The 26689-nt window shown below is 37.1% G+C and overlaps 1 protein-coding gene across 3 annotated transcripts in view; it reads right to left on the reverse strand.

The window, feature by feature from the left end:
* The window catches only part of Runx2 (RUNX family transcription factor 2), a 123702-nt gene that overhangs the window by 54939 nt on the left and 42074 nt on the right, over nt 1-26689 (reverse strand). For 2 of the 3 annotated variants that reach the window (XM_027950423.2, XM_027950422.2), the window contains exon 4: nt 908-1081. The exons of the other annotated variant lie outside the window; for it this stretch is intronic. In XM_027950423.2, coding sequence (XP_027806224.2) covers nt 908-1081 — 174 coding nt within the window. The remainder of the gene's footprint in view (nt 1-907; nt 1082-26689) is intronic. 3 annotated transcript variants of the gene reach the window in all.

Genomic DNA, 26689 nt, shown 5'->3' on the forward strand with positions numbered 1-26689 from the left:
AAAAATCTATTAAAAAAAAAGATTTGTATTGAGAGTTTATTACACATTTTGTTTTACTTTCTTTCTGTTCTAGTCCACCTCTGCCAACAAGAGTAATTAGATGACATCTAGAATTCCTTTCAGCTCTCAAGACTTTTGATCTCCAAATTAAAGATCTATGATGATTAATACACTATCTTTTCACCATGATCTAAAAGCAATCAAATCAGTCTTAAAACAAGATGTTTTTGCACAAATGAAGCAGAAAAAAAACAGCTGGGGATCTTAATGCACTAAATGTGAATGATTAGCCTGCAATTTAATGCTGATGTTAATTTTTAAGAAGAAAGGTAAAGTAAGCAGCTTATTAGAATGTATAAGGATAAATGTCGTATGAGAAGCTAGAGGTAAATGTAAACCAGAATAGAGTTCTGTCTGCCTGATGAGCCATGTGTTGATCTTGCCTTACAGCCACCAATCACTGCTTCTGTTAGCCCTGAGCAATCTTCAAGCAAACTTAATGAAACAGTTGTACATGTGAGAAATGTAAGCCCAGATCTGAGTAGGTAATACTAATTTTCTGACAGTGAGGGTGTGATGTTATTCCCTACGCCACCTGGATACAACACAGAAACTTATAGCAAACATTTTCCCAAAGAGTGTAGTTATAACCATCCCACCAATGTGCAGATTGACAGTGTGGCTGAGTACAGCATTAGTAGAAATTTCCCCAAAAATTTTATCCCAGAGTTACTGAATATCAGAATTCCCTTAATAAAAAAGAAGAAATAAGTATCTTCAAGTCTCAATTCTTTCAAAATAAGCCATTCCACAGCTCCAAGAGTTTCGAAGTGAATACAGCTCATCTGGTAGCCCCTCACCCCCAGCCTGCCAGAGTCTGCAAGTGAAACCTATGAGTCTGTCTTACCTGTAATCTGACTCTGTCCTTGTGGATTAAAAGGACTTGGTGCAGAGTTCAGGGAGGGCCGTGGGTTCTGAGGCGGGACACCTACTCTCATACTGGGATGAGGAATGCGCCCTAAATCACTGAGGCGGTCAGAGAACAAACTAGGTTTAGAGTCATCAAGCTTCTGTCTGTGCCCTGGAAACAGCAAATCATAAAATAAAAGCATATTAATTAGCTGAACAATTGACCATGCTAAATAGATATGTGAACATACATATGGGGTGGTTTAAGCCAAGGAATTATCAATATAGATATTTATAATGATGTGTCTATATAATGTCTATATAATGCCTTCCTTTTCAAATTGCTTTTTAAGCATTATCTGCTGGCAAGCATTTCTAGTTCTGTTCTATAAATGGAGAGCTGAACATTCCAGAGGGCAACTTAAGAGTTGAGAGCAAGAGGAGCTCTCTGGACACCTCCTCTGGCCTCTCAGTGAAAAGATGGAAAAAGTAGAGTTTCTCTGTTTCATGATGAAGGAAACCTCATTTGAAAACTCAATAGTCTATGCATGTTAGACATGCTATCTCAAAGTTTGGGCAGAAGCAGAGGCAAACATAGTTTTCAAAGAGAAATATTCCTGAAGACCATATTGACTTTTTTTTCTTTTCTGTGTTACAACTACCACTTGCACTGAAACCCTGTTCTGAAAAATTAAAACTCACACCTACAGTCCCTCTAAAATAAAAAAATAAAAAGAAAGAAAAAAATGTAAGCAATGAAATAAAATTATCAAGAAAAATCTAGATATTTCATGATATGCCAAAGCCCAAAAGCATATAATAAACTCTGTTAAATCACAGAGAAATTTTTTTTAATTTTAAATCTACTGCTGTGGTTTTATAAAAGAAGCTGAAAATACTCTTTGGCTAAACATGTGAATGTGACAATCATGTTTTTTAAATAACTTTTTCTCTTCTAGGTTATTCAAGTTTAAAACCTAAGGAAATTCTGAAAATTGAAGAAATCTGCAAATTAAAATATAATCAAGATAATAAGATTTCTTAAAAATCATCAAATAATTCTTAAAGGAATATATCAGAGGCTAGGCACAAATATAATAGAAAAGCATCAGAATCTGGGTGTGACCTAGTGTAATGTACCTGCAGAGTGGTTCTGCAGTGAGTGAGTTCATGGTTAACACACACACACACACACACACACAAACACACAAACACACACACACACACATGAGTTCAGGGTTAACATGCGCACATACACACAAACACACACACACATACACACACACACACACACACGCTGAGGGTCCCCTTCTCTACGTTCTGAACCATGAGGATCTAATATGCTGCCCCATCATTTTCCTAAAAATGTTCTGGTAACTGAAGTTGATTCAAGGAATAACTGCTGAGATGATGACTGCATTAAGAATTTGCACTTTGAAGAAAAACTAAGGAAATTAGGATTATTATCCTAAAGGAAAAGTCTTGAAGGAGTATTGTTAAAACTACTTGAAGCATGGGAGTTCTTCACTATTTCACTGCTCTGTGGAGAGTGCAAATATCTCATCTCCCACTTAACACAGGACAAGAGGAATCTATCAGGATAGGGTTAAGTTGAACATTAGAATTTCCCAACTATAAGCTGTCTTCATAAGAAAAATTCCTTATTTTATTTGCCCCAAAATGTATTTTCCTGTCTCCTTTTTCATTGCCTACCCAGCCCAAAGAAAACAGACAGGAAGCCAAGGCTCAGTAATATGAGTGTAGCTGTCTCCCCAGCCAAACATGTTTCAACTAGGCCCATTAACTGAAATGCACCCACCACCCTATTTCCTGCCAGTGCAAGTCTAGGGCATCTGCTATAACAGAGGGACTAGATCTCAAAAAAAAGACTGAGAAAAACTAGGGGGATGAACTGTTTGCTAATAGTTGTTTTCCCCCTTATTTATAGGGTTTTTTCCCTCCAGATCACAAATAGATTTTAGACCCTAAAGGACTTTTAGAGGGGATCCAAAATAATTCGTAGACCCCTGCTAGTAAGGTGTTCACAGACAAAGTGTTTACAGATGAAGTAGTCGGCAGAGGTAGGTCAACTAGCCAATGGTCTTCAACTATTGACTAGCTCAGTTTGGAAAGAACACAATCCTGTCCAAGTTGACTGAGCTTTCCACTCATCATGAGGTACAACCAATGCTGGAATGCTACCTTCCTGTCCCAGTTGCTATGGAAGACTAAAAATTATCTAGATCATACAGTGAGACACCTGAAACTAAGCCAATGAGTGAGGCATTAAGGCTCGTTTTCAACATAAGCAAAGAGAGTAGCAAGGATTCAATAACAAAGTTAATAACTCATCCATTACCCTAAACATATTGTTGTAGCCTAACTCACCAAACTTCTATCAGTACATCTTGCTGGGTCTAACTATTTTCACAGTTAGTGATTTACATAGTACTCATCACAAATCCACAGAGTCTGTGTCTTACACACACACACACACACACACACACACACACACATTGGTGTGTACTAATTCAGCTGTAAATATTAACAAGAAAAGTTGTGGAATTGTCTGTGGAAGCTATTTTTTTAATAGGCCATATTTTTGGAATGGCAGATTCCCTGAAGACTAAAGGCTAGGCTACATGATCTTGCATGGTTCCTTTATACACTGAAACTTTATGTGGGGCATGGGTCATAAGAAAATTTAATAAACTTTGCCTCTGCTTTCTACAGACTTTTCATTAGGTTTTCATGGAGACTGCATGAGATGTGAGCTCAGTGATTGGATGTGGGAGTACATTTTTTTTTCTTAGCCCAGTGCTTTAGGAAGTAATGGGAGGTTATAGGTAAGAATAAAGGACTTGGAATAGCACTAGTGTGAAAAATTAAGAGCAGAAGAAATTTTAAAAGCTCTCGGTGATTTTCTTTTAGAAATTATCTTCAAAGAGAGCTACCAAGCATCTATCTGGGGAGATACATATATGCACATATATACATACACACACGCATATACATACATACACACATATATATAAAACATATTCAGTTTCCCCTGTAGATATTTTCCCTTCATAGCAACCACCAAAACCACAACAAAATTCTTACAGTACAATGAAAAGAAAAAAGCCAAACAGGTTCTTCATCTTTCAACCATTCTACCACCAAACTACATCACAGTATACTCAAATGACAGGCTGAAAGAAGATGTACTTAAACCTTCAGCACCAAGCAAACCTTTCAGAAATTGAGAACTCAGGAGACAAAGGACACACTGACTTGGATCAAGGACAGAGTACTCTGCCATGTTGCAGGGAGGACTAAACCTCATCCAAAGGGCTGAAGAGGAGCTCTTCCAAGCAAGAGGACACTATAAAGAATAGAAGATTCCTTTGTGTTATACTTGAACTCTTTATGTAAAAGCTCAGTAGTCCTGGATTCCCTTCACTAGCTGAACTTTTTCCCTAAAAACAGTGGTCCCTTCAAGCCTGTGGATAATGAAATCCCCTAAAGGGTTTTTGGAAAAAGTGGCTGTTCAGACCCCATATCAGATTAATACAGAATTTCTGGGGTGGGTCATGAGGGAAAAGTTGTTTTTTAAAAGCTCACCACTTGATAAAATATATGTCCAGGAATGGGAATTCCTGCCCAAGATGTAAGTTTTAGGCCCATCACAAATGCCTCTGCCCTGACTTGCAGGTTTGTGTGTCCTACTGCCTACTTGACAGTTCCTCTTGAAATACCTAGAAGGTATTGTTAAATGCTTCATACTCAAAATAGAATTCTTGATTCTCTTTCCAGAAAAAACTTATTCCTTCTTAACAGTCCCCCATATCAATGAATGGCACTAGCCACTCAGTTGCTTTAAGCCAAAAACCTAGACATTTTCCTTGATTTCTCTTTATTCCCCACTCCCCACATTCAACCCGTTACCAAGTCCTGTCTTCTCCATCTCAATACTACATCTTAAATCTATTCTATTCTCTGCTTTTCTACTGGCACAACCCCAGTCCAAATCCCTATCATTTCCCTCTGGGCATCTGACTTTGTCTCCTTTATAGTTTTCCATCCCAGGACCTTCCTACATCTCTGAAATGCTCTCCCCTTGTTACTTTGTATGACCCATTCTCATCTTTTTCATCCCTTATAGTGAGGATGAACACCACTTCAAGATACCATGTCTGGCCTGGCGCAGTGCGCCCGCCTGTAATCCTAGTGGCTCAGAAGGCTAAGGTAGGAGGATCATGAGTTCAAAGCCAGCCTCAGCAATGGTAAGGCATTAAGCAACTTAGTGAAATCCTGTCTCTAATAAAATACAAAAAAGGGCTGGGACTGTGGCTCAGTGATTGAGTGTCCCATGTTTGCCTACCATAACCAAAGTGGGTTCCCACCTTCTCAAGCATACCCTCTCTTTATTTCCTTCCTAGCAGTTATCATAATCTGTAATTATCTTGTGTTTTTAATTATCTCTCCTGAAAGAGAAATTTCATGGAACTTTTAGTTCCATGAGAATGAGTGTTTTGTTTTGTATACAGTGTCTGCCATACAGTAGGTTCTCAATAAATGTTTATGCAATAAATGAATGAATATTCCCCTCTTTTAGATAAATGCCTTGACTAAAAGAAAATTTTCTGGCCCAGGATATCCTATTACAATACTATCTTTCCCAAAATACTCTTCTCTTTTTGTCTGGTAATCTAATGAAGTCAGGGAGCAAAATCTTTCTTTAGGGACAAGCCCCTACTGGTGCTTCCTATGAAACTACACTGAAGGACATTCACTTAAGTAAGAGCTTGCTTGCTTCCTGAAAAACCATCTTATTTCACTATAATTCTTAAACATTGTTGAAACTAATTTAGAAACAGAAAAATGAAAGGCAAATGGATATAATTTAGATTCTAAATTTTAGAGCAATGTACTTCTTCTACAGAAGAGGACCTTGAGTCCTTGAGAGGGGATGTGATTTACCCAGAGTCCCATATTTAGTGGCAGGATTAGAACCCAGGTTTCCTGATTGCTGGTCCAGTGTTCTTTTTTTCATTGCCAACCAGCTTAATTTAGAACACAACAGAGCAGCAGAAGTCATTCAGGGAAAATCATGACCAATAATGAATTTAAAATGAAGAAGAAAAAGTAGTTTTCAAAAAAGATTTCTTTCAAAAAATTGAGTGTGTTTGGCTGAATATGACCTTTGTTGCAATAAATTCAGGGACACAAGAAGAATGTGTGACCAAAAGGCCACAGCATTCACACATCCTTAAAGCTAACACACATAAGGATCTGTTAGTCACTAAGCAGTAGTCTAGCTAATTGTTCAATTTATCCCTATCAACAATGAAAGTTAGAAATACTGCCATTATAACTTCTGCTTTCAAAAAATCACACATCTGAAACTCTAGAGTCTTCATGACTCTAAAAATGTCAGCTCTATAAATTATAAAAATAAATTTGCATCATATGTGACCCATTTTGCCCATTTTTATAAAAGTTGATTGAGAAATGCTTAACATCTCTGGAGAAGCCCCAGCCAGAGGCTCACATTCCACACACCATATCCACACTAGGATGCACTATATCATATAGAGCACTCCTCCTAAAGGATGGCAAAATGCACTTACAAAAAACAAAACAAGGTATTTCTTTATGAAGAATGCACTATGCAGTGTCTGGTCCACCCTAACACAGTACAGCAGAGTCATTCTGCTCATTATTTGGGATAAGATTTGGCAACATCTTTTATAGTAGTATTTTAAATTGATTTTCAACACTCACTCTCTTTATAAGGTATCTACTTGTATACTGGGTATCATGAATTATTCTCAAATAAAATAACTAAAGTTAAACCAAGATCTGCAATCTAGCATCAATACCTTCAGTATCACATCCGTAGAAGGGTCAGTTAGTCTGGCTGACTAGAGTGTGTTAGATACCTACTACATGCCAGCCTCATTGAGCATTATAAAGACAAAGAGATAGAAAAATGCATAAGATAATGTCCTTGCCTTTAAAGAGTTTACAATCTATGGAGAAGAAAGGCAAGTCATTAAATATAACCAAAGAAAGACTGTGGTGAGGGCAATAACTAAAATGCTGTGCTTGGAGATCCACTGAGTAAATTTGATCATGGAGTACTTTAAAATATTAAAAAGTGATGATTTTGTGATTTTTCTAAGAAATGTCCTTAGTTTTTTAGAAGGGCTAACATATTTAGGATTTGTTTTATTTTTCTTTTTAATATTTTGGGCTTAAGTGCCATGATATCTGGTATTTGCTTTAAGATATTTTGGCAAAAAAATAGATGAAGCAAATGTGGCAAATAAATAAATAAATAAGGTGGTGGGTAGATATGATTGGACTAAATACGATCTGTATTATCATGTATGTTTGAAATTTTTCTTAACAAAAAAATTTAAAATAATAAACTACTATAGGAAATACAGGGGAGCAATTGATTTTGATTAAAAGGAAAACTTCCCTGATAAAACCATTATGACTGTCCCTGAAGGCTGAGTAGGACTCTGATAAGCAGAGAAGAAGGAAGGAAGGAAACTAGCTGGAGGGCACATGACAGAAACATGATAATAAATATCTTGTGACAAGATGATGCTAAACATATATGTGATATGAATCTAAACAAGCACACCATTCTTCAAATCACTTAATTCCTCTAGCCTACACATTAATTCTTTAAAGCTATGCAATACATAAGAGAATCTGTCCTTTAAAGATAGATCTCCTAAACTATAAAACAGAACCTCCTCTATCATAAAGGCAGGCTTCCCTGGAGAAAAGAAGTGACTGGGGAGACATTAGTTGATTTTGTTGTCACCAAGTATGTGATAGAATAATATTTGGTCCAAGCTCTAGGGTTCAAGCCACAGGATATAACAATTTAAGAATGTTCATGCAATAAATTAATGAATATTGTCCTCTTTTAGACAAATGACAGTAATCTTCACAGTAAAAAGAAAGAAAGGAGAAGAACTTCATTAGAATTACCATTTTTCAGAGTAAATTTGTTATGTCAACAAAGTTGCTGTCTACAGCAGTTCTGGAAAAAAATAAATAATGAGGCCCTTTAGCTTTAATCTCTCTGTCCTGAAAATATCCCAAGAAGGAGTATGTTTGTAGGGAAGGATTAGGGAATAAGCTGGCTAATTTTAAAATTTATATATGTTTAGCATTATCTTGTCTCATGATGTTTATTATCATGTTTCTATCATTTGCACTCCAGTGAGCTTCAATTCCAAATGATGTTTTTGGGAATTCTACTACTGAGGAGACTTGGTAAATCTTGGGCATTTCAGCTGATGGTTTCTAACAAAAGCAAGTTATCAGGGATAACTTCATAGACTCAGGAAGTTCTAGGAAAGCCATGTAAAGCTCTAATCCAAATACTTCATAACTACTAAGGCTTGAGATTTAAAAACCCTAATTTTCTGCATCCCTATACATGTATAAAAATGCTAATGAGGAAAGTGAAATTCTCCTCTGTTTACATTCAGTTGACTACATTTCACTAGTGATTTGTGAAATCTAGAAATCAAAGACCTATACTCTTATAATGTTCAGTTAAAACCATTGCCCCTCCACCCACACCAAACAGTCCCAAGCAGTTTCTCCTCTGATTTCCTTACTTTCATGAAGAAAGGAGGAAATCTTTGCCACCTCCGTTCCTAGTCCGTATCATCTACTCAAGCCCATCCCTACAGTGTCCACAGGGATGGACCCCTGCTTTCCATTCCCATTGGAGCCACTCCTAGGCTCTAGCATATAGCTCACACCAGAGGAGCAGCCTGACATATTGGGAAGGACACAAATTATTCATATGACCACAGGAAGGGGTTTAATGGAACTCTGAGGTTTAGTGTCCTAACCTACCAAAAATAGTTTGTTTCCATAATGTTTAAAGCTATTTCTGCCCCCAAATACTAACATTGATGTTACTTACCTGCTCAAATCCATTTCGTGGCTGTTGAATTAAATAAAGTCCCTTGAGCCAAGGAAACAAGAAGCTAAAAAGTCTGTTCCCAACGTGCACTGCATACTCATTTCCGATGGCTACCCCTCCATTGCTCCCAGCCCATGCTCTGTTCACACTGGTCTATCCACAGCGTTTTCAGAGACCTGGTGCCTTTGCCCAAACTGTCCCCTCAACCTGAAACACTCCCCACCTACTCCATTTAGCAAAATCCTTTCCTTCTGGTATTTTCTGTCTCAAGGGCCTCAGTGACCCTCTAGTTTCTATCATAGCAAGCTAAGAGTAGCTGCAACTGGTTTTTGTGTGTAACTCTTGATTACACCTAGGTGTGATAGGCATTCGGTAAGCATTAACTTACTATCAACGGACACAAAATATTTACACAAAATTTCAAACCCTATTATTCTAGATTTTCTAGACTTGACTATAAACTCAGCAGGGTTGTATCATATTCTATGTCTAGCACAATCTTGGAGCCTAGGCACAGAAAAGAAACAAAACAAATGCTTGTTGAATTAATAAACATGAACATGGATAAACTTAAAATTACCTCTCCTTTTGTTCAGTTAAAGACAGAGAGAAGGGGGTGGAGGAAGGTGGCTATTGGGAAACATTTCCCACAGTAAAACTGATGAGTCTATAATCTTTGCTGGGAAAGGCTGCTGAGTCATCTTTTTTTCCCTAAGAGTATAGTGTCTGGTTCAGGTCAAAAACTATTTCTGGACTAGAATAATGAAATAGACTAAGAAACTGTCTTCATGTTTAAAGCCTCCAGCCCCTCTGAGCCACTGGAAATTAACAACCATGCAATATGACACAGGACAGCTCATGAGAGGAGACAGCCCTAGAGCAATGTTAGTGTGTGGCTTCAGACAGAGGACTACAGACCATAAACAAGTCTCTTTCCAGGAGATTCTTCTCTGATGGCATTTCAAAAATGAGCTTCTCTCTAAGGGCTCCTCTTAATATGTAAACCAATTTCTAAAGGAAAGAAATCATAATCACTACCACATATCTTCAAAAGCTCCCTTTCAGCCCTTAAACAGAGTAAGGCATGTAGGATTCAGAGTTTATCGAGACAGAAAAGAGGAAGAACAGTTTTACCCAAAGAGGTCTGAAGCCTTTCCAGTCTCTTGGGTAAAACATAATTATGGAAAGAAAAACATAAGCTACTCAAGAGACATAATTACATAGTTAAGCCATAGACTCCATAGAAATATTCTAGGAACTCCAGTTCTTAAAAAAAAAATGTTAAAAGTCAAATTTGCTTTCATTTAATATTAAAAGACACCAGTTTAGACTAGTGACAAAAAAGTTCACTCGATCTCATATGTAGTAATATTTTAAGTATAATTAGATGTGTGACAGAGAGAATCGAAGGCCTGCTCATTTCAAAATTTAGGCTTCTGAATTTAAAGAATTCAAGATTTTTCAATAAAATGCAAATGAAAGTATTATGAAGTATTAATTTGCATGTAGGTAAGGGCCAATTCCTTTATAACTTTTATTTCAGGTTGTAGTAAATCACAATAATCAAAGCATAAAATATCTAGAAAAAAGGACAGAACTATCTGGCCAGTCTAACATCAGCCACACATCAGAGAACGAATTTTCAAAAAAATGCTTAGAGCATATTTTTTTTTACTTGAAATAATGGGCCTAAAAATTTTAATATACCTAAAGAAAAGAAATTCATGGGATGTTAAAAAGAAAAAGAATTTTAAAAACTTAAAGAAAGACCAAATGAAAGTATAATGAGTGACACTGTGTACGGAGGGAAAAAAAGAGCTGACAGGGAGTGTGGCTGGCTTTACCACAGCCCATTCTCCCACATCCTAACACATCTCTAAGCTACTATGCCTCCTCATCCCAACTGTCCCATACTTTGTTGTTCTAATTCTGCTACATTTATTTTATTTTTTTGTACCAGGGATAGAACCAAAGAACTTAACCACCCTTATCCAGATGGGTAGCCACATCCCAGTCCTTTAAAAAAAAAAAAAAAAACTTTTTAGTTGTAGATGAACATAATACCTTTATTTTATTTATTTATTTATATGTGGTGCTGAAGATCCAACCCAGTGCCTCACACATGCTAGGTAAGTACTGTACCACTGAGTCACAACCCCAGTCCCCCAGCCCTTTTTTTTTTTTTCTTAGAGAGTGTGTGAGAGTGAGAGAGAGAGAGAGAGAGAATTATTTAATATTTATTTTTTAGTTTTTGGCGGACACAACATCTTTGTTTGTATGTGGTGCTGAGGATCAAACCCAGGCCGCACGCATGCCAGGCAAGCATGCTACCACTTGAGCCACATCCCCAGCCCCATCCCCCAGCCCTTTTTATGTTTTATTTTGAGACAGGATCTCACTAGGTTGCCATATCCTCACTAAATTGCTAAGGTTGGCTTCAAAACTGTGATCCTTCTGCCTCAGCCTCCTGAGTTTCTGGGAATACAGGCGTGCTCCAAGCCCAGCCCAATCCTGCTACTCTTGACTTTGCCTGTTGCTTTGAAAGAATATTTCTTTCCCCCCTGCTTGCATTCAACGGAAAATTATATGAATTAGAACTTTTCAGAGCAATAAAAGAACACAGATTTCACTACACCGGGTTGTTCACTTTAGAAAAGTGATCAATGTCTAGAAAAACACCATAACTTGCTTGAAGTCATATACAGTGATACTGAGAGCCAGGCTTCTGACCTGACCTAGCCCTTTTTTTTTTTTTTTCATGAACCAAGCTGTCTTAGAAGGAAAGAAGAAACAAGCTAAAGAACAGAGACCAACCTGAGTGCAGTGGTGCACACCTGTAATCCCAGCAGCTCAGGACCCTCGAGACAGGAGGGTCATGAGTTCAAAGCCAGCCTCAGCAACAGCAAGGCGCTAAGCAACTCAAGTGAGACCCTGTCTCTAAATAAAAGTTCAAAATAGGGCTGGGGATGTGGCTCAGCAGTCAAGTGCCCCTGAGTTCTATCCCCAGTACCCACTCCCCCCGAAAAAAAGAATGAACAGAGACCAAAAGAACAGAATAAAAAAAAGTGGAGAAATTTAGCAACATCTTTTCTCCAACTAATTACAACTGACACCCATAACCATCCTAGATCATCTAAATCTTCATCTCTCTTTACTTTCTGAGGGGAAAAAAAAACAATCTCTTTTTGTATGTCTACACTTTACTCCCAAAACTTGATAAAACTTGAATATTTTAGTTCTGAAACCATTTCCTTTGCCTTCTTCTACATACTCTCCACAGTTTTTTTGTGTGTTACTAGCACACATAGAGCCCTCACTGGGAGACGTAAAGTTATTTTTAAGTAACATTTTTAGCAATGGAAATGGTAGTTTCCACGGTGGTTCAAAAAGTATTGCTTTTATTTGCCAATAATACAGCTAAACATGGATGGCATTATTCTTCAAAGAGTACAGTGACAACTAGCCTACAAACAGACTGCCATGCAACTCCTGGATCCTGGCTCAATTTCCTCAGCATGCAATCCTGTTTCCCTTTCATTATTGTGGAGATATATATATATATATATATATATAGAGAGAGAGAGAGAGAGAGAGAGAGTATATTTTGTGAGATGAGAGAGAAAGAACACAGAAGTAATTAAAAAGTTCAAGGAGCTTGTCTCTTGACATTTGCTGCTCCAGCAGCAGAACATCATTCTCAATTTTCCCATTTCTGTAACAGGAAGAAAATGTTAAAAAGTAATAACCGAGGAAAAAGGCAGCCAGCTTCTGCAGCCTGTTCTTACTGTGCTGAATGGCAGTGAAGATCATAGAGGAGAAGAAAAAAAGCAAAAGGAGAAAAAGGGGGAAATTTTCCTTGCTTAAACTGGACAGATTCCAGTTGGCAAGAAGAGGTGGTTTTCTTAACGCTTGCGAAACCTGATTACTTTTTTTAAAGGAATGAAGAAGGAAGAGATGTAAACACAGCCATTAAAACAGATTTAAGGTACTTAGTTTTAATCTAGTCTAAGGCCTCTCCAATTGTATGCTGCTCTGCAATTCTCTGCTTGCTAGACATTAATATGGCACAGACGGCGCATGACACTGTCCTCTAGCCAGTGAATGCTGCTGGTTGAGCTCTGTGGTTACCCTCTCAGGTCAGGCATGGAGGGAACAGCAGCTTAAGCAATAATGGATGGATGTCTGTTATGTGCTATGTCTGTCAGAAGTCTGTTTTACTACATTAAAGGACTATTGTGTTTATATCTACACAACAGGTCTTAAACAGATTGTTTAAACATGATTAAACAAGAGATGTCTTTGAAACAACCCCTAATAAAATTCAGATGGGTAGGGAGCTGAAAAATGCAGTCAACAATATAAAAAGAAATCATTTCTCTCTAAGTTGCAAGGGTAACATGATATAAACTCCAAAATAAAACAGTTTTTACAAGTTAAACTCAAAAGGATTACCTCATATATCAGCACCCTTTTCCAATGGAATAGCATTTACCCACTCATCCATCTACCCTTCCTTAATGCTGTTGCACAATTTACTAACCTTGATAGACAGATAATTGCTTTATTCAGCCATGTGTAATGAATGGAGTCTACTGTCTTAATCCTGGTATTCTTATCTTCTGTGAACTCTGAATAAGGAACTGAAAACTCTATCTCTTCATTCCAAAACTACTGAAGTTTACTCACATTCAGATCTGCTAAAGTGTTCTTACATTCCACTCTGTCACTAAAGGTGCCAAGTATTTTGAGTAGGATCAAGTTATTGTTATATATAAGGAAATCTAAAGCAGGTTTAAATGGAGTTAGAAGACAGCGAGTTCTACCCCTTCTTTTGAAGCACAGCAGAGAGAAAAGTGCATTATTTTCAAGCCAAAGGAAGTGGGATGGTGTAAATTAATAAAACAACAAGTGATTAAAATTAAAACTTTTTTTTAATTCCAAAAGCAAAAATGGTGTTTTGTGGATTTCTGCTGGCTTCATGACAAATTATTTAATCTGTAATGACAGTTTGGTGAAATTGTTTCTTTTGTCCATGTGAAATATATAAATTATGCCCTTTCCACATATACATATATATGGATAGAAATTTATGTTGTCTCTATCATATGCACTCACGTATATATACAGGGAAGGTGAGTCCAGTCAAAGGGATAATAATGTCACTAATGTGAGTTCCATGTCTCCTTCCTAGTAATTAGGGATGCTGTTCTCTTGAGGCCCAACACGCTTTACAGTACTCTACTTCCATCAAACACTAAAAGTCCTCTCTCTGCTCAACACACCTTTCCTTGAAATATGATGTTCCCATTCTTCAGCCTAATTACATGCCTTTACTTCAAAGTGGTACATGCTCCAGAATCTATAAAGCTCACTGGAAAAAAAACAGTAACACAATCTGGAATAGTGGAGTAATCAATGAAAGAATATTATCATTTGATTATTTCTCTTCTGGGTCCTGTTTCATAAACCTTTCACTGAGAATTTTCTCAGAAATTATATTCTTCCCACCCAGAAGATAGTCTTTTCCCAAGAATTAACTAGCCTATGGCTTAACAGATCCACTAAAAAACCTTGAGATCCAATAGCAAAACTCCATTTTATAGAACTTATTATTGCCCAAAATACAATAAGAAAAAGAAGTGACTGAAAAGAGGCATAGGTTCTACCTCTAAGGATAAGTTGTAAACTTCTCAGGTACACAATTTTGCTTCTATAAATTAACAGACTATCTAACTTCCAATTCTAAGAATAATTCATGATGTGGATTCCTTTCCCACTACTGTGTGGTGCGCATATACACACATACACACACACACACACACACACACACACACACAATGAATTTAATGCAATAGTTTAAAAGACCAAGGCAAAATGTGAGAATCCTATATTTAAAGCTGGGCCTGACTATCCAAAGAAAACTTGGGAATCTATTCCTACTTTGCTACTAATTTGGTTGTGAAGCCTTAGGCAAATACTCCATCACCTCTATGACTCAACTTCCTCATCTGTCAAACAAGGATCAAGGTATCTGTATTACATGTCATCAGTATGAAATTATGAGAGGTGAAAAAGTACTATACTGAAAAAAATCACTATGCAAATATAGTATTCATTTATCAAAAAAATTTCCTAAATCCTTACTATGTACCATGAACCACACTAAGATAGGGGGCTCATAATGTAGTAGGGGATGTATCATTATAACAAATAAGCAGGGCTGGGTTGTGGCTCAGCAGTACAGCATTCACCTAGGACATGTGAGGCCCTGGGTTAGATCTTCAGCACCACATAAAAAATAAATAAATAAATAAAATAAAGGTATTGTGTCCAACTACAACTAAAAAGTAAATTTAAAAAAAAAAAAGCAAAGCAGTATGATAAACAGTATAATCAAGGTATGAACTGGCAACCATAGAGGAACCAAAAAATAAATGCTTAACTTCCAGAGTAGTCAAAAAGAGTTCTCAGAAGACATGGCATTTGAGGAGACTTAAAGAATAAGTAGAATTCAGTCAAGCAAATGCAGAAGACATTCCAACCAGAAGGAACAGCAGGTGCAAAAGCACAGAGATAAGAAAGTACAGAGTGAAGCAATTTGGCATGGCTGGAGCTCAGTCACAGGGGTGTGGGTGGAAGACAGTTGGGCAGCTCAGATGCTGGAGAGCCTTGTCACTATGCCACAGTATCTGAACTTCATCCTGTAAAAAACAGGAGCTACATAAGTATTTAAAGGAAGGGTGTGCCTTGAGTTGGTTTACAGTTTAGGAAGACCACTTTGTTTATGGAGAAGATAGATTTGGAAGGAAGAACAGTTAGAGGCATGAAAAGAATTAGGAAATTATTTTTATATTATAGGCTAGAAGATAAATACTGAGAGAGAGCATGAACAAAGCTAATGCAACATGAACAGAGAGATACAAGGGAAAACATTTGAGACTTAGAAGTATAGACACTAGTACAGTGGGATAATTAGATATTAGATGTAAAGCAGAAAGGATGAATCAAGTTTCTGGTTCGGTCAACTGGATGAACTCAAAACTGGGAAAACTGAAAGAGGTTCACATTTGGACAGGGAGATTGGGAATCCCAAATGTTGTGCTAGACATGAGTTGGAAGTACCCATGGGACACAATGCAGGTGCAAATGCCCAGGAAGCAACTAGAACTACCTGCCTGAGGTTCAAAAGAGGTTCAAATTGCATTTTTAGTAGTAATGGAAACATAAAGCCAGTTGTGTCAATGAGGACACCAGAGAAATGCGTCTAGAAAAGGTAGAGGAGAGATTCTAAAAGGGGACCTGAAGAAGCACAAACATTTATAAGGGATAGGCAAAAAGAAGAGCCAGTAACGAGATTAGAAAAGAGCAGTCAGTGGTGTCATGAAGACCAAAGAGGAGGCAGCATCCCTCTGGAGGACACAAACCAGGAAGCTGTCATTGAAATCAGTCTGAATCTTCTCTCATGCTGCTTCAAGGGCCCTGGAGAGCTCGGCCAAAGAGCCTTCTATTCCAAGGCCAAAAATACAAAATTAATTTGGCCACTCTGGTTAAAAGGACAACTCTCCTCCCTTCTTTCCATACCCATCCCCCAGGTGGTTTTGTTAACACTAATACCTTCAAGTTCCTATGACTACCAAAACTTGCATATTTCTAGTTGCTTCCTGAGCATATTTTTGTAAGAATACCCCTAATAAAGATATAAGTGTACACAGTATCTTCTGGCGTTCAATCTTGATCATGTAAGTTTAAAGGAACAGGAGAAGAACCTGGTCTATAAGCCCTCCCAACTGTGTGGCAATCGTCCTTTTCTCAGCCAAGTCACAAGTCAGACTGTGACTGGGTACCTATTACTTGCACAGGTCATAGAGTAAGCAGAACTGTTCTAGTCTAAATATGACATTGGGAATGCCAAGATAAAAGAGTCCACATCAAAGATGAAAGAATGTAAAAGAAGACATGAAGCTACAGCAAAAATCTAAAGTTAACCATCATCCTGGCATATCTCCTAAGCAAAGCTTCTCCCCAAAGCCTTCCCGAATTTCATGGGACAGATTATGTGACTACCTCCATCTTACCATTTGCTGCTCCAGTAAGTTTAAGAGAAATTTGGAAACAAAACAGACTCAATCCCTCCTTCTTCTCCACCCTCCTTCTTTCTGCATTTTTACTTCTAATACTACCAGAAAGTAACACATGCTGAAGGATGTATATCAGGATGGAAGAAAAGAATCCATCTGTTATGGATGGAGATATGGCAGGGATCCAATGCAAATAGTATGAATGATACCATTTGTAGAGCTGCAAACTTAACATATAAAAGGACTTAGAAAAGAAAGTATGAGGGCTGGGGTTGTGGCTCAGTGGTAGAACATTGCCTTACATGTGTAAGGCACTGGGTTCAAGTCACAGTACCACATATAAATAAATGAAATAAAGATCCATCAACAACTAAAAACAAATTAAAAAAAGAAAGAAAGTATGAGCCATTAAGTTAAACTGAAGATTTTTAGAACCTTACATGAAAACTGAACCCCCAAAGTTGTTAAATTCTAAAATAATTTAGAAAGACTCTTGAAAAAACATGATTATAACCTCTACTGATTTTGTGATGGGCTTATTTTCTAAAAATGCAAAATTAAGCTCTAAACTGATCTATAATTTTATGTACTAGTTCACATTATAAATTTTTATTCCTTAATACTAATCTGAAAACAAACTTCAATGTGTATTAAAGAAATTAATTCAATTACCTGACCTATTTTATTCAATCAAATTATTTTCAATTGGCCATCTATAATGAATGAGATGTTTCACAATGGTACTGGTGCAGTTCAACAATTATCACTAAGATCAACAATTACAGAACTAAAAAATACAGAATTGTTAAAGTCATTGAGAATGTAGCATTTTAATTTAATACTACACATTAAATAGGCCCTAGATTAATCTAGAAAAGAGCAGATGATGGATGAGTTAGAAGGAACCACCTGAACCAAAGCACTAAAGCATATGCTATTCCATTCCCATAGAATAACTTCCACCAACAGATCTGCCAATGAAGCCAAAGACAAGACAGGTTATGAAGGGACAATTGCAAAAATAAAAAACACATAGCGTTAGTCTTCTGAAAAGTCACAATCTACTTAGAATTTAATACCCAAAATTTTCAGCCAAGAAACCCAACTACTGATTAACATTCACTTCAAATTTCTTGTCTTCAATAAAACTTTCCCTCCACCCCTGAACAAAAGTAATCTGAACTTCTATGTCATTTCAGCTGCCACCATTCTCATTTCTCTTTTCTCGTTTTCCATCACTTTCTGTTACACAGTCACTGTTATTGATATTCATGATATCCATGCCTTAATTCTCTTAGATTAAATTTCTAGGCCATATGATGGACCAGGGATGATCAGGTCATCTCTTAATTCCCATAGTTTTAAAGTATGTATGGTAGGTACCCAGTGTTTGTTGAATAAAAGACTAAACAGGAAGATTGTTCCTCCCACTCCAAAAAAAGAGGTGAAATCCAAATGACTCATTACAATGAACACACAGGACATATTATGTAATTAAATACATTCATAAAACTTAAAAAGATTGTTGATATTAGTTAACATATTTACCTACCTTATTTCTTCCTCCAATATTCCTTATCCATTATACAAACAACACTTTTACTCACTTTACCTATCACTCTAATATAGCTGTCTCTGGGGCACACTAGAACTGTGACAACTAGCTCGGGAAAATTTTATAGCCACTGGCCAAATTCAGCAAAACCAACTGAATTTGCACTAATGTTTTAGACAGACAGAGTGCCATTATCCTGACCTTAAGCAATGTTTTCAGTGTTGAAAAATCATGTTTCACTGCATTAAGGGTAATTTTTCTTTTAAGAACAATATCTTCTGGGGCAGGATGATCACAAGTTCAAAGCCAGCCTCAGCAATCTGACAAGGCCCTGAGCAATTTAGCAAGACCTTGTCTCAAAAACCAAATAGTTCAGGCTAGGGTTGTAGCTTGGAGGTAGAGCACTTGCCTCAAACTCATAAGGCCCTGGGTTCTATTCTCAGCACCACATAAAAATAAAGACATTGTGACAATCTTAAAAAAAAAAGAACAATATCTTTCCTATGTGAATACACTATAATAAATCTCGACATCCACAAGACTTGTATCCTAATTAGAATAAGATATATTCACTGTTTTTATGTCAAAATAGACTCTACTGCCATGTATAACTAACAAGAATAAATTTAAAAAAAAACTAAAAAGTAAACAAATATAAAAAAAGAACAATATCCCTTGGCCCAGATAATAACTCAAACATTTGCACCTAAAGGGGCTAGGCTGCTTTGACTTCATCAGCTTCTTTCTAAATAACTTATACCTAGTGACCATGATGACATTTGTGAAAAAGGCAAGGAAACATCTGACTTTCACAACTACACCCAGGATGAAAACTTGACATTCATTCTACACATATGTGACTCCTTTCAAGAACTCCTGACTCAAAATTTCAGAGGGAAGTGGCCCTGTAATAACATCTCTTCTGAGAATAGTGCCATATGGTTTTAACAGAAGTTTATTTCCTGAACCCAAAGAGGGCTGCTGATTCTCAATCCAAGGAAAATAATTATGCAGACAATTTCACTCTATTGCTTGCAGTTAAACCCATTCTGTGTGGTCCACACATGCCCACTGACACCTTCAAAGAAACATGAAGCCATTTTTATGCACTATACCCTTGATAAGTGGAACACAAGGTAAATTTCCTTGAAGATTAGCACCTGTCGTCATGCATAAGGCACTAGCAGCCCCCACCTTTGACTACCATATGTTAATTCTCTGAGTAGGTCAAGAAAAAGGAAAAAAATGAACAGGACATCCAAGTTAAGTAACAATTAATTATCAGTCAGATATTAAGGCAAACACACACACACACACACAGAGAACCAGAAATACTGCATCTCCCAAAGTCAACAGCCCTGCTGGGAAATTACTTCAGACACAATTGGCTGGTGGGAGGACTTGGGGGAGGGTAGAGATGGGAGAATGGGGAACCACTCCCTTGTGTAAATTCTAGCAACATTCAACTGCTAACCTTAATATAATCAAGAGAATAGAAAAATAAAATCCCTTCTGTGCAAAGACTGAACAACACAAACGCTGTAAAAATAGAGATTTAAACCAAAGAATACAACTATTAAACAGTGCTTTCAAAGAAGACCACCCTTTAAGCCTAAGAGTGTTCCCTGAAGAACAGAATAAGCTAACTCATGCCAGGTTGCACCTGAATCTGAATTTTATTATAGTAGTTGGCTTATTCTCCCCCTCTAGACTATTAAATATCATCAAGTTTGAAAATGAACTGGTGAAAACTGGTTTTTTTTTTTAATCTTGCTAACAGACCTGGTACACTGCAGAATGATTCTCTTTTCTTCCCATAAGATCTCTGCCCTCCAATACCCACCCACCCACTTCTCTTTGAATCAACACAGAAACCACAGTGTGTGTGGGGGGGGGGTTAAAGATTCTCTATAGGTTCACAGAAGTTTCACTAACTTGAACCAAATCAGAAGTATTCTTTAAAAAAGAGAGAGATGAAGAGATGAAAGCAAAGACTGTAAGGAAAGCAATGTCCAGGCCTACAAGGTCAGAACAGAAACCAGATACAAGCCCGCACAGGATTAACCCCAAGGCAGGCCCAGGGGCTGCTCCCTGGCTGTTTTCTTTAGACTACCTGAAAGTCTTGCCAAGAAATAGACGGATGCTCCTGAAAGAGTATCTTCCCCAGCTGGGCATCTGGGTTCTGTGACAGACAGCCCTGCAGCTGTGCGTGTGTGGCCTATGGAACACATCGAAAGCTTGGGAGGGAATGCTTGGCAGAATGGGAGAAAACTTAAGGATATTCTCTCTTGGGGTGAGAAGGGAATGTAATTCCAACATCATACATATCTGACTGAAACTTTCCCTTTGCTTCCCATACCCAGACTCAAATTTTGTTTCTCGCTTTTGCTATGTTTCTTACTGACTGAATAGAGGAATCCCTCTGCTCACTTTAATTTCCAGTAATACTTTTGCATTTAGTTTTTACACCAGTCAACATCAAGGCATTTTTATTTTTAACATTTCAGGGAATGTTTAAATAAAAAACAAACTAAACTGAAAATCTTGAAATTTCTTTTGGGTACTAAGGATTGAACCCAGGGGTGCTTAACCACTGAGTCTCACTAAAGTGCTTCCCTTAATTCCCCACCCTGTCCCTACCCCCAAAGTGGCTGTGTTTGTTAAGATGGTTCCTGGGTTGATTTCCTCCCAAAAGCCACAGGATCCACCAGGGTCCTGAGCTAACAAACATTAAGAACTTGCTACGTTGCTGAGGCTGGCTTTGAACTTGTGATTGTCCTGCCTCAGCCTCCCAAACTATAGGGATTACAAGCGTGCACCACCTGAAGTTTCTTAAAAGACAGAAACAACTGGAAATGGCCTAGCTATGCATTAGAACTATGTTGCCAAGCAAATTTTGGTTGAATGTTTTTAAATTAAAAAGAAAAATTGTATTTATGTTCACTTTTCAGATTCATTTTTTAAAACATTAGCAGTAACAAAGTTTAGCTTCAATACTGTATTGACTAAAGTGAGAGAACACAAATAGAGTTCTGTTAGAGAAAGAAAACCAACCTCTACTGTGTGCCCTTCAAAGTTAAAAATCAGAGTTCAACAGAGAAAAGGAGGGTATGCCTGAAAAACTGTCCATTAAAAATGAATATCTAGTTTCCAATTTTAATTAAAAAACAGAACATCACTTTCTTGACTGTTTTACCTTATTTAAATAGTTTTTAGGGTAGAGGTGTCACTCAGTGGTCAAGCACTTGCTGAGCATGCACAAGGTCCTGGGTTTAATACCCAGCACCATAATAAAATTTAAAATTTGCTTTAAAGATACCAAGGATGAGGGACATAGGTACTGCTTCAGGTCTGCACAGGAAAAAAATGTATAAAACACTCTTTTTAGGTTTTTAGGAATTTAAATACAGCAATTTTCTGTTTGTATGCATATATGTCACCCACACTCTAGCACTTTGTAAGAAAGCCACACATATTTCTTACAACCAGAAACTCTCCTTTGTTCTGTACCTGCTTTTTGATACACAAATCTGGTGAAGTCAATGAAAAGGAACCACTCCACCAAATTTAAAAGTTAGGCACTTCACTGAAAGACAATGGGAAGAAATGTAGTAGTAATCTCTATTAATCCCCCACCCTGTTCCTACCCCCAAAGTGGCTGTGTTTGCTAAGATGGTTCCTGGGTTGATTTCCTTTTGTCCTTGGTTCTAACGGGCAAAATCAAAAAACTGTAGCATAATGGTTACCAGAATACCATTATTTTATAAACTCATCTCAGATTTGGGGACTTGAATTCACCAAAGTCTACAAAAATTTCCCTAGGACAGGGTGGTAGAGGGAATGGGTTAAAATGAATCAGTTCCATGGAAACTTTTTGCCCTCCCAAAAGCCACAGGATCAACCAAGGTCTTGATCTAACAAACATTAAGAACCACAGAGTATGTAAACTGAGCATCTCTAATCTGAATATCTTAAGTCTAAAATCCCCCATAAATTCAAAACTTTTTGAGGATCCACTCAATACTCCAAAAGTTTCAGATTTTGGAGCATTTCAGATTTCAGATTTTCAGAATGGGAATGTTTGACTAGTAAAGCCTACACAAATATTCCAAAATCCAGCCAGGCATGGTGGTACATGCCTGTAATCCCAGCATTTTGGAAGACTGAAGCAGGAGGATCGCGGTTCAAAGCCAGCCTCAGCAACTTAGCGATGCTGTAAGCAATTTAGTGAGAGACCCTGTCTCAAAATAAAAAATAAAAAAAAAAAGGCTGGAGATGTGGCTCAGTGGTTGAGCACTCTTGGGTTCAAACTGTGGTACCAAAAAAATACCCCAAATCCAACAAACTCCAAAACCTGAAACACTCCTGGGTCCCAAGCCTTTCAAATAAAGGACACCAACATGCATTACAAAGGGAAATAGGCCAGAAAGTGAGAACTTTAATGTCCTACCTCACTGCTACCGAAAACAGTTTCTGGGCCCAAAGGAAAAAACTCATAGAGACTCAGAAGTATTTCAGGTAACAGAGAAGAAAAAGAACAATCTGATTAAAAGACAATCTTAGACTCAGAAAGGGGCCAAAATCATTGTGATACTCTTATCTGTCTCACTTGCATAACATTTACATATACTTCTTTGCAATATCCTTCAAAAGATATTTACAAATTTCCTGGCTCTATGTAAAATCCTGGAAGGCAGAGCACATCTTTGGGCTCTACTGGGTCTCAAACTATAAGAAGAGCTGTTTTTTTAATTGAGTGAATCATCTAGACTCTGGGTTTTTTTGTATCAAGCTGGGGTCTGGACTCGAATACATGTGAGGCAAGAGATGGAAAGAAAGTAATGAAAATTAATCATGTCATTTGGCCATATCATTTTCTTGGATCACTTTACATGGTCTCTATATTCAAAGACAAATACTTCCTACCTCAGGAAAAAAATTATAAGCAAAGAGCTGTTAAATTTCAACATAAACAGTAACAATGTTTTTTGTTGACCAGCACCTATCGTTTAACTATTTAATACATGAAAACCCAACCAGGTAACTACACATTGCCAGAGTGCTGCAGTTACACAGACAGAAAAAATAATATCTACTTTTCCAGTGGCAATGGTAGTGTGCAGTAGCCTAAATGTGTTTTTCATTGTCGAAAGGGTCTGATTTCTTTCATACGGATATTGTTAGGAGGCCAAGAATTGGTGATGGAGTTAAGATGACAGAAAATGAAGCCATGGCAGGAAAGAATGTACAAATGTTTCATGCTTCTCTGGTTAGAGATGAAAGGTGGGTGGAGTGGGCACTGGGTCTTCCTAGCTCATGTCATTGGAAAGAGATGCTCAAAAAGTTGAAAGCTTTCAGTTCTTGGAAATTTTGCTTATTCTTTCAACTGTATGTGTTAGAAGATATTGAGGGAATTACCCATAGTGGTTTTGAGGTTTCTGAATAAAAGGGGAAAACAGGGGAATTACAAGGGCATCCTGATTGACTTCAAAGGTGATTTTATCTGCACATTTCAGAATTGAAAAAAAATGGCAACTGTATCCACATTTTCTCTAAAATGTTGGAATGTTGGTTTAAACTCTTGCTATAGATAGAGAATGATCTTATCTTTAATAATAATTCCAATGACCATATATTCATAAATATATATGCAAACCAAACCATAAACCTACAGATTTTTTGTTTGCTTTTCTTATAATTTGTACTATCAGAAATTAATGACATAAGGATACAATATAAATACCATAAAATCAAAAGTTTTAAATGCTAAAATTGGAATCAATCTTTCCTTGTTTTTCTACAAATATTCTTTTCAAAGTATCTGTTTATTTACACAATAAAACCTATTCACTTGGCACCTATTGTGTGCAAGGCACTGTCCTAGAAACACAAGGGAACATAACCTCTCACAATATGTCTATATTTAAAGACAAATACTTCCTTCCTCAGGAAAAAAATTATAAGCAAAGAGCTGTTAAATTTCAACATAAACAGTAACAATATGTGTTCTGCATCAAGGACCTTACAAGCTGACAGGTCAGGGAATAGCTGTACATAAATAACTAACAATAAGCAATAAGAATTGTCAAGTTTTAAGAATTGTCAAGTGTCCAAGCCAGAGTTCCACCAGACTTCAGACTGACAGACATCATTCGTGAAGGAAAGTTTAATGGAGTATGAACCATTTATGCTAGAGAGATAATGTTTCACAAGGGTAAGGTTTCAAAAGGTGGAAGCAAAAGAAGATATTCAAAGTAAATGGCAAGGAGGAAAAGAGGTGTGCAGCTAGGAAAGGGCAAGTCATGTTTGGGAATGGCTGGAGTAATGCAATGCACCTTCCCAGCACAGTTTCTTCAAACCCCAAGAGGAGTTTTGGAAATTTGTGGAGGCAGTTTTGATTATCACATGGTTGGGGGTGCACAAATGTAATCTGATTGACACAGGTTAGGATGCTAATTGTCCTTCAGTACACAGGACAGTCCTACAGCATTAAATGTTTTTCCACATCCCTCATGGCTTTGGAGAAAACCCATCAAGAGTGAGTAACCTGAGCCTAGAACCTAATTCTACTTCAATATACACATTATTTTTCTTCTATAGTTTTAACTCATTGAATTTTATAGGAATAAAACTATCTGGAAACCAAGGGAAGAACATACTTTATTTTGTTAGAAGCAACAGATTTCAGAAAATCTTTACCAAGGGTAATGTTGCTCTTGGTACTTGAGCCACCAATATACACATAAATCAATCTCAATTTGTAGCCATCACATTCAAGGTGGTTCTACACATGTTCAAGTAGTAACTAGTTCATTATGCTTTCTAGCATATTCTTCTCCCAGTATTTGGATATAAAAATAAGTAAATATAGTTGTTTAAAATGAAGTTCCTTTATTTTTCTTTTATAGTATAGTTACGGCATTATATTGATCTTTTGAAAAATATGTAGCTAGACACAGGAAATGTATGGATTTCATTCCAGGATAGTAAAGGGAGATTATTAACAATATGATATAAAAGAATACATTTAAAAACTACTAGACTAGAATGTAGGTAGGTAGGTGACCAGAGTTGTAAAGATAAAATGGTCTAAAGTCATTCTAGGTTTAGGAAAACAGACTGAGAAGCCTGTAATTGAGTGTGTAACGGGTAGAGTAACCACTGAAGATTTCATAGCGTGAACCCACCATGATGACATAATAAAAGGAAGCCTTAGGAGGACTGAGGCGAAGCACTGTGTAGAGAGAACTCTAAGGTAAAAAACTTGTAGCTGTGAGAATCATGTGCAATCCTGGATTATCACTACAATTCCCTATATTTGATCTTTAAATAATTTAAAGATCAAAAGAATTTCTGGCATTTGGTTTTAGGGATAAGGGAGACAGAAAGACTGAAGATAGTAAGGATGAGTTGCTTATAAAATCAAAGTGATTGATTGTGTTTGTGACTGATAATTTAAATGAAAAAAGAGAAGAAACAGGGAGAAAGGAATTCCATGTTCAGAATTTTTGGTAATGTACGCTTTTAAGAGATAGTGGGGAATCTAAAATATAAATCAAAAGAGAAAGGAGAGAAGCCAGACAGACCGGAGGAAATTAGAAAATGAAATGAGAGAAGACAAGGATAAAAACAGAAGAGGTAATCAACAAGCTACAGAAGGGACAAAGATGAAGAGAGAAAGTCTGCCAGAGTGAGAGGCATGGGTCAATGCTAGCAGTCTTCAGGGTGGCAGTCTCAGTCAAGCTGGGGAAGTAGAAGCCAGACTGCAGGAGACTAGGAGTGAGTGGGCAATGAGGAAGTGGAAGCAACAAATCTGACTCTTTCTAGTAGTTTGGTGGTTAGAAAGAAAGAAGAGAAGTAAGATGTTAGCTCAACAGAGTAATAAAAAAGGGGATGTCTTAGAACAATAAATCTCACCAAATAAACAGTAAAACATTACAGGGATTGTTTGTAAATTTTGTCATCTGTAAAATAAATAAGTTGAACAAAACTAGCCTTTGTTACAACGCTAAGATTCCATGATGAACTGCTCAGGTGTACAAATTATATTAAGAAATAAAGCACTTCTAACCTAAAAAAAAAGGTTTCAAAAGTCTGTTTTGTAGAAACAGGATTTATCTCTCCCTAAGATTAAGAGGTAAAAAGATACTTTTTACTCCTACTAGACTCCTACATAAAAACTACCAAAGCATTATAATA

This window comes from Marmota flaviventris, chromosome 6 (assembly GCF_047511675.1).
Source record: "Marmota flaviventris isolate mMarFla1 chromosome 6, mMarFla1.hap1, whole genome shotgun sequence".
NCBI classification, from domain to species: Eukaryota; Metazoa; Chordata; class Mammalia; order Rodentia; family Sciuridae; genus Marmota; species Marmota flaviventris.